Source organism: Notamacropus eugenii, chromosome 5 (genome assembly GCF_028372415.1).
Source record: "Notamacropus eugenii isolate mMacEug1 chromosome 5, mMacEug1.pri_v2, whole genome shotgun sequence".
Lineage (NCBI taxonomy): Eukaryota > Metazoa > Chordata > Mammalia > Diprotodontia > Macropodidae > Notamacropus > Notamacropus eugenii.
In genome coordinates, this window is record NC_092876.1 from 15,718,877 (window position 1) to 15,728,309 (window position 9,433).

Below are 9,433 nucleotides of genomic sequence, written 5' to 3' on the forward strand. Positions count from 1 at the left end.
ATTGGGCTGTTTGTAGCTGAATAAGATGGTGAGGAGATGGACTCTTATTAAAATAGAATATTTTGCTCTTCACACTCACTGTCCCTCTCTTTGTGAATTCTAAGATTCTGTAGAAATGGCCTCTGTGTTCTGGTTTACAACATCCCTGCTTTCCATTCTCCTTCCTTTTCCAGTTAAAGATTTGACCTAACAGATTCTTTGAATTACTCTCTGCAGGGATTCTACACTTTGTATATTCCTCTGTTTTGCACAGGGCATCTGAAATGAGGCTGAAGTGGGCTGAGAGGAATGAGACAAGGCCATTCCAACACTGTCTTCTACTCTGCAGTACATATTTTCAGCTAGGGATTGATTCACAGGATGATTGACTCCTGCATCCAAGCTGAAGCTCAAAAGATTTGAAAAGATCATCAAGGATGACCAGGAGACTCTTCTGCCTTTCAGGACTTTGGGCTTAAAAAGAAATTCCATGATTCCCATAATGAACATACTTATGGCCCAATTTCTTTCTGATCCTTTCCTATTTTTGCTTGTGTGAAGTCAATGATCAATCACACAGTCATCACCAACTTCCTTCTCATGAGTTTCTCAGATGTCTGGGAGCTACAGATCTTACATGCTGTACTTTTCTCCCTAATTTATCTGGCAGCTCTGTTGGGGAATCTGCTCATTTTCCTTGTCACTATCGTCGACCATCGCCTTCACACTCCCATGTACTTCTTCTTGAGACATTTGTCTTTCATAGATCTCTGTTACATTTCCATCACAGTACCTAAGTCCATCCTCATCTCCCTGACCCACAGGAATTCCATTTCCATCCCTGAATGTGCTACCCAGACTTATTGTATTTTTTTGTTTGGATATACCGAGCTGATTCTGCTGACAGTGATGTCCTATGATCGATATGCAGCCATTTGCCTCCCCCTGTACTATGAGACCCTCATGAATAGAGTGTCCTGCATTCAGATGGCAGTAGCTTCTTGGATCGGTGGGAATCTCTCAGGAATCATGCACACAGTCAACACATTCTCTGTACCCTTCTGTAAAAGTAATGTGCTTGACCAGTTCTTCTGTGAAATCCCTCATTTGCTCAGACTCTCCTGTTCACAGCCAAATTTGGCTGAAATTGGAACCATTGTTACAACTACAATTTTGGGGCTTGGTTGTTTTTTCTACATTGTTATCTCCTATATATACATTTTTGCCGCTGTTCTAAGGATGCCATCTGCAGAAGGCAGGTCCAAGGCATTCTTTACATGCCTGCCGCACCTCATTGTGACCTCTGTATTTTTCACAACTGCTTTTGTGGCTCATCTAAAACCCACCTCTGAGACTCCTTCTGTACTTGACCTGTTGGTGTCTGTCTTCTATGTTGTGGTGCCCTCAACCTTAAACCCTGCCATCTACAGTTTGAGAAACAAGGACATGAAGGCAGCCCTGGCAAGGTTGGTAAGGCAGGAACTTTCTCGTTTACAGATAATCTCTTCATCATGAAGCACAATTTTTTCATTGTTTTCATCTCATTTTTCCATTTTGCTATTGTGGGAATCAAATGCGTTAACTGGCAAGTACTTTGCAATACATTCAGCTATTTATTCACCGGGATAGTTGTGGTATTGTCCAGCTGAACAGTAGCAAGGCAACAGACATTTATTCAATATTTACTATATACAAGGTAGTGGGCTGAGCATTGGGAATGCAAAAAAAAAAAAAAAGGACTATTCCCTGCCCTCATGAAGCTTACATTCCAATGGGAGAAGACAACACATAAATGAGAGCTACAGGGTTTGGATTGGATGGAAGGTATCCATTTAGGGGTATGGTCTCAGAGTGTGGAAGGTGAGAAGCATTACAGGAGTGGAATCAACGTCAGAGTCATAAGGGTCACTTGCTCTAATGTAAGCTTTAAGGAATTGTACCCCATACCTTTCCCAAATCATCTTGTTCTAGTCATTACTCTTTTTGTTTCTATTAGGGGTTTTACTTGCTCCATTATTATTAGAAAAAATTCCAGCATTCATTTTAAATATTGAGTTCCAAATTCTCTCCCTCCCTTTTTACCCTCCTCATTCAGAAGGTAAGCAGTTAGATATAGGCTATATATGTGTGGTCATGCAAAATATACTTCCATATTACTGATATTGTAAAAGAAAACACAGAGAAAAATAAGGAAAAAAACAAGAAAAATAAAGGAAGTAAAAATAAAATGCTTCTTTCAAAATGTACTGAAACCCCCATCAGTTTTCCTTGGGTATGTATAGCATTATTCATCATAAATCCTTCAGAATTGTTTTGGATCATTGTATTGCTGAGAATAGATGTCATTCAGAGATGATCACTTTAAAATATTATTGTTGCTATGTATAATTTCCTCTTGGTTCTACTCTTTTCACTTCAAATCATTTCAAGAAGTCTTTCCAGGTTTTTCTCAGATCTCATAATTTCTTGTTGTACAATAGTATTCCATCACAATTATAGACCACAATTTGTTCAGTCATTCCCCAGTTAATGAGCAGTCCCTCAAATTCCAACCCCATGACAAAAGAAAAGATCTCTTATCAATATTTTTATGCATATAGGTCATTTTTCTTTGACTTTGTTTTTCAATATCTTTTCTGATTTAGACCTATTAGTGGTCTGGTTAGGTAAAAGGATATGCCTGGTTTTATAGTCCTTTGTGCATAATATACAATTGCTCTAAATAATGGTTGAATTATTTCACGATTCCACAAACACTACACTTTCCCACGTTCCTTCCAACACTTGTCATTTTCATTTTCTATCTTATTAGCCAATCTAATAGATGTGGGGTAGTACCTCAGATTGTTTCAAATTACATTTCACTAATCAGTGATGATTTAGAACATTTTCTCATGTACCATAAAAGAAACAAACTTTAATAACTCTCTATTGAAATATCTTCCCACATTCACTATGTTCATAAGGTTTCTCTTCTGTTTCAAATATCTGATGTTGTGTAAGTCTTCATCTTTAACCTAAGACTTTTCCACATTTATAAGTTTTTTTCTCTGATAAATTGTAAGTGCTCTACTCCAGCAGAAAACTTTCCCACCTTCATTATATTTAAAATATTTTTCTCCATTATGAATTATTTGATGTAGGATAAGTCCTTTCCTACACTGGAAGGCCTTTTTACATATATCAAATTTGTAATACCTTTCTCCAGTATGAATTATCTGATATTGAGTAAGTCCTGATCTCTGATTGAAATTCTTCCCTCATCCATTACATATATATGAATTTTCTACATTTTGATTGTCTGATGTTCAGTAAGTTGCATTCTCATTTGGAAGATCTTGCCACATACATTATATTCACAGCAGTTTTCTCCAGTATGACCTGTGTGCTGCTGAGGAATGCAGGGCTGGTTTAATATTAAAGCAACTATCATCATGATTGACAATATCAATAACAATAATAACAAAAATCATAGGAAATTACTAGCAGCATAGAAATGAATGAAACCTTTTTTTTTTTTTTTAAAATGAGGAATACTATCTATCTAAACCTAAGAGCAAGCATTATCTGTTATGGTGATGAGCTTGATGCTTTTCCAATGAGACCAGAAGTAGAGACAAGAAAAAAATTTAAGGTTTAAAAATAGGCAATGAAAAAATAAAGCTATAACTTTTTGCGGATGATATGATGGTATACTTAGATAACCCTAGAAAATCGCTTAAAAGACTAGTTGAAACAATTAACAATTCAGCAAAATTCCAGGACAGAAAATAAACTCACATAAATCATTAATATTTCTGTATATTGCCAACCAAACTCAGAAGGAAGAGAAAGAAAAAGAAATTCCATTTAAAATGACAGCAGACACCATAAAATACTTGGGATTCCTCCTATCCAGTGAAATTTCTTATTTAACACTTTCCACAAAATTCACATACCTAAATAAATGGAGAAATATTTACTCATAGTTAAGCCAAGACAACAAAATAAAAGTAACAATTCTACCTTAGTTAATTTACTTATTCAGTACATTGCAAACAAATAGCAAAAGATATTTTATAGAACTAGAAACAATCATAACAATATTCATCGGGAAGAACAAAAGGTCAAGACAGATTATCAAGCAATTAAATGAAAAAATGCAAAGGAGGGTGACCTATGACTTTCAAATTTCAAGCTTTATCCCAAAGTGTTAATCATTAAAACAATATAGTATTAAGACAACAACAATAAATCAGTGAAATAGATTAAGTATGCAACACAGAGTAGAAAAAAGCAGTGTAACTGCAGAGTATGATAAATCAAAGATCTAAGTATTTAGAGTAAGAACTCACAAGATGAAAAGAATGCATTTTGACAGAAACTACACATAGAACAATTATATATATATACATACACAAACATATAAATACATTTATGTATATATGTATGTATATATATATTTATACATTGTGTGTATATGCACATATACATACATATATAAATATACATATATATACATATATATATGTGGACACACACACATTATGTTCTTTTTGTGGTGGCAAACAATTGGAAGTTGATGATTCACCCTTGAATTAAGAGTGACTGACCAAGTATATGATTGTGATAGGTAACTATTCTGCAGGAGAAATGGTGAATGGAATGGTTTCAGAAAATCAGAATACTATGATGTCATGCAAAGGCAAATGAGTAGAGCCAGGAGAACATTGTGCACAGTAACAGAATATTATAAAGATGATCCACTTTGAACGACTTAGCTACTCTTATCGAGACAATGGAAGGTCGGTGGAAAAACCCTGTGGGACCTCTGTGAGAGAGTAGAGTGGTTTGCGCCAACCCCAGGGTGGCAGATGGTGGATGAGAGGAAGGAACCTGCAGCAGTAACAACAGCAGCAGGGGCAACTGCAGCCACTCTTTCTGGAACTCTAGGCCAACAGACTGTGAGGGGATCAAGCAGATGACATTACACCCTTACCCTCACTGGAAGCACAGAACTACCTTGTCAAGGAGCTCAAAAGTCAAGTAAAGGCCTGAAGAAATTAGCAAAATCCAAAAAAAAGAATCAGACTATAGAATCTTACTTAAGTGACAAGGTAGACCAAAATGTGAAAACAGAAGACAATAAAGTCAAAATTCTTTCATCCAAAGCCTCCATGAGACATGTGGATTGGACTTAGTCATGGAAGAGCTCAAAAAGGGTTTTGAAAATCAAGTAAGAGAAGCAGGGTAAAAATGGGGAAGAGAAATGAGAGTGATGAGAGAAAGTCATGAAAAATGAGTCAACTGCTTGCTAAAGGAGATCCAAAAAAATGTTGAAGAAAAATAACATTTTAAAAAATAGACTTACCCAAATGACCAAACAGAAGCAAAAAGTCAATGAGGAGAAGAATATATTAAAAAGCAGAATTGACCTGAAGGAAAAAGAAGGACCAAAGCTCACTGAAGAAAACAATTCCTTAAAGATTAGAATGTAAAAGAAGGAAGTCAATGAATATGAAAAATCAGGAAATTACAAAACAAAAACAAAGGAATAAAACAATAGCAGGAAATTTGAAATATATGGTTGGAAAAAGAACTGACCTGGAAAGTAGATCCAGGAGAGACAATTTAAAAATTATCAGACTACCTGAAAACCATGATCAAAAAAAGAAAATAGATATCATCTTTAAAGAGAATATCAAGGAAAACAGCCTTGATATTTTAGAACTAGAGCATAAAATAAATATAGAAATAATTCACTGATTGCCTCCTGAAAGAGATCCCAAAAGGAAAACTCCTAGGAATATTATACCAAAATTCCTGTGCTCCCAGGTCAAGGAGAAAATACTCCCATCAGTCAGAAAGAAACAATTTGAGTATTATGGAAATACAATCAGGATAACACAAAATGTAGCAACTTCTACCCTAAGGGATCACAGGATTTGGAATATGATATTCCAAAAGGCAAAGGAGCTAGGATTAAAATCAAGAATCATAAACCCAACAAAACTGAGTATAATACTTCAGGAGGAAAAGATCATTCAATTAAATAGAGGACTTTCAAGCATTCTTGATGAAAAAAAAGAGCTGAATAGAAAATTTGACTTTCAAACACAGGAATCAAGGGAACCATGAAAAAGTAAAGAGGAAAGAGAAATCATAAGGGACTTACTAAAGTTGAACTATCTGCATTCCTGCATGGAAAGATAATATTTGTAACTATTGAGATGTTTGTCAGTATGAGGGTAGTTGGCGGGATTATATACATATAGATAGAGGTCACAGAGTGAGTTGAATAGAAAGGGATGATGTCTAAAAAAATAAAATTAAAGGATGAGAGAGGAATATATTGGGAAGAGAAAGGGAGAAAAAAAATTGGGCAAATTATATCACATAAAAGAGGCAAGAAAAAGCTTTTTTGATGCAGGGGAAGAGATGGAAGGTGAGAGGAAAAGAGTGAACCTTACTTTCTCTCATCACATTTGGCTTAAGGAGGGAATAACATGCACACTCTATTTGCTATGAAAATTTATCTTACACTACAGGAAAGAAGGGGAGAAAGGGATAAGTGTATCTTGGGGTGGATGATAGAAGGGAGGGCAAAAAGGATGAGGAGGAAATTCGAACAAACACTATTGAGAAGGGATACGGTCAAAAGACCGAATAGAATAAATAGGGAACAGCATAGGATGGAGGGATATATAGTCTTTCACAACATGACTTTTATGGAATTATTTTGCATAACTGCACATGTATAACCTATATTGAATTGCTTAGCTTCTCAGTAGGAATGGCGGGGGTGGTGGGGGGGGTAAGAGGGAGTAAGGGAGAGAAAATATAACTCGCAATTTTAAAAATGAATCTTAAAAATTGATGTTGTATGCAACTGAGAACTAAGATACACACGCAACGGGATATAAAAATCTATCTTGCCATACAAGAAAACAGAGAAGGTGGGCATAAGGGAAGGGAGGGGTGTGAAAGAAGAGAAGATAGATTGGAGGAAAAGGTAATCAAAATCAATACTGTCTTGGGGTGGGCAGAGAGGAGAGAGGGAGATAAAATTTGGAACTCAAAATCTTGTGGAAATGAATGTCTAAAACTAAAAATAAATACATTAAATTAAAAAAAGGCTGAAAGTAATTTGTTACCCTCTTGAAGTATTAGGATTCAATAGAGAGGTAGATTGTGATCACTGCTTTGCTTCTCATCAAACCTATTTTGTGAAATCCCCTATGAGGTGCAGAGGATAGAGAATCAATCCTGGAGTCAGAAGGACCACAGTTGGAATCTGGACTCAGACACTTACTAGCTGTATGACCCTGGCCAATTCATTCAACCCTATTTGCCTCAGTTTCTCATGTGCAAAATGAACTGAGGAAAGAAATGGTAAAGCACATCAGGATCTTTGCACAGAAAACCCCAAATGGAGCCAGAGCTGAACATGACTAAACTGATACAAGAGCAACAATAATCTTTAGGTGAATGTGTAGACCAATGGAAGTCCCTTACATCTTTTGCTTTTCTGGAAGCTAATATAAAGGCTTTGTTTTTCCTTTAGCTTTTACTTCATTACTAACTTTTATTGCACTCCATTATTAACTTTTATTTTAACTTATTTTAACTTTGTCTTTATTTTACTTTTTCAGATTATTTATTTATTAGCAGTTTTTTTTAAATTGAGTTCCCTATTCTTTACCTCCCTTGTACCTCCTCCCACAATCACTGAAAAGATAAATAATATAATATCGTTCATGTGAAATTGGAAAAACATTTCTATACTAGTCATATATCAAAAAATGAAATAAAAAGTCTGAAAAGTATGCTTCAGTTTGCACTTCTATCTCTAGAAGTGAATATCATTTTTTCATCACAAATACTTTGGAATTGTCTTCAATCATTGCCCTTATCAGAGTAGCCAAGTCTTTCACAGTTAAGCATTTTTACAAAATTTCCGTTACTGTGTACAATGATCTCCTGGTTCTTCTCATTTTGCTTTGCATCAGTTCATGTCTGTCTTGACACATTTTTCTGAAACCACCCCATCTCCATTTTCTCCAGCATAATAATACCACATCACAGTCATATATCACAAGTTATATAGCCATTCTGCAATTGATGAGCATCCCCTCAGTTTTCAATTTTTTGCCACCTCAGAAAGACTAGCTACATTTTTTTTATTATAAATTCATTTCCTTTTTCTTTGGTAACTTTGTTATACAGACCTAACAGTGATATTACTGAGTGAAAGGTTATGCATAGCTTTAGACACCTTTTGGCTTTCTTCCAAATTGTTCTCCAAAATGTTTGCATTAATTCACTACTCTATTACCAGTTCATTAATTAATCTATTTTTACTTATCCCCTCCAACATTTGTCTTTTCTGATACATGTGATGTGGTACCTCAGAATTATATTAATTTGCGTTTCTAATCAATACAAATTTAGAACATTTTTCATGGCTATGGATAACTTTGGTTCTTTCTTTCCACTTAATAAAGAAGGTTTCTTGATACTTGGGATCACCAAAGGCACCTATGTAGAGAACATATATGGCTTTAGAAATAGGCATATATAATTGGCCCATTCCAGTATGGTATTTAAAAAGGATTGGGAGACTTCATTTCTGGCTTACCTAATTATTTTATTAATAATGTCAGAACTTTAGTAAAAAGATGGTCATAAATCCATATCTCTCTTAGATAAAAGTCTATCATGGTGCTGGTCTCATAACTTATATACTCTTTGGAAAAGTAGTGTTCCTGAGGGTGGCAATCAATTCCAGTGAACAATTAATGAGAGATGGGCTTTAGGAAGAGAAGTGAGTTTAGTTCAGTGAAGGGCTGAGGGTGACATCACGTCACTCTTGGACAGAGAGACTATCTCTATACTGGACTACCTTTTGCCTCTGGCAATCTAGACAAAAGGATCTCCACCTAATCTTCACTGAATGAAGTTCACCATAGATTAGAGATTCCTTGTTAGATCAAGTTGGATTGCATAAAGGAAAAGGTTAGTTTGGTTTTTGGATACTGCTCTTGAAATGAGGATAAAAGAAGAAGGAAATCTGAATCTCCCTAAAACAGTGGTTACAAATAACGATTCCTCTCACCAGCAGTTTCAGTATCCAGTACATAAACATTTTGAGGGCATACACATAGTAATCATTCCACCTGGAACACAACATTACCTCCGCTATTTTCTTAAACATTTAATAGCAGTTCTAGTGTAATTTCCATCCAATCTTAATGACAAAATGAGTCAGACTAGGGTCCAAATAAAAATTTAGGTTTAGGATGACCTTATATTCTCCTTTTTGATGCTGTTTCTTTTCAAAATTAACTTGACAACCACTTTTATCATCCCTATGAGGAATATGTGGCCAACGTATCCTGAGATCATTTTTTGATCATGCTTGGAGTCCCAGGTGTAAAGCTGAGACAGTAATTGTCCTTCCCAATCTCATATCATG

At 35.4% G+C, this 9,433-nt stretch overlaps 1 protein-coding gene across 1 annotated transcript; it reads left to right on the plus strand.

The window, feature by feature from the left end:
• The first annotated feature begins 543 nt into the window (after positions 1-543).
• On the plus strand, positions 544-1,494 carry LOC140507359 (olfactory receptor 14A16-like). The gene has a single exon (XM_072615469.1). It carries the CDS (start codon positions 544-546, stop codon positions 1,492-1,494), a length of 951 nt encoding a protein of 316 aa, XP_072471570.1.
• Positions 1,495-9,433: the final 7,939 nt, after the last annotated feature.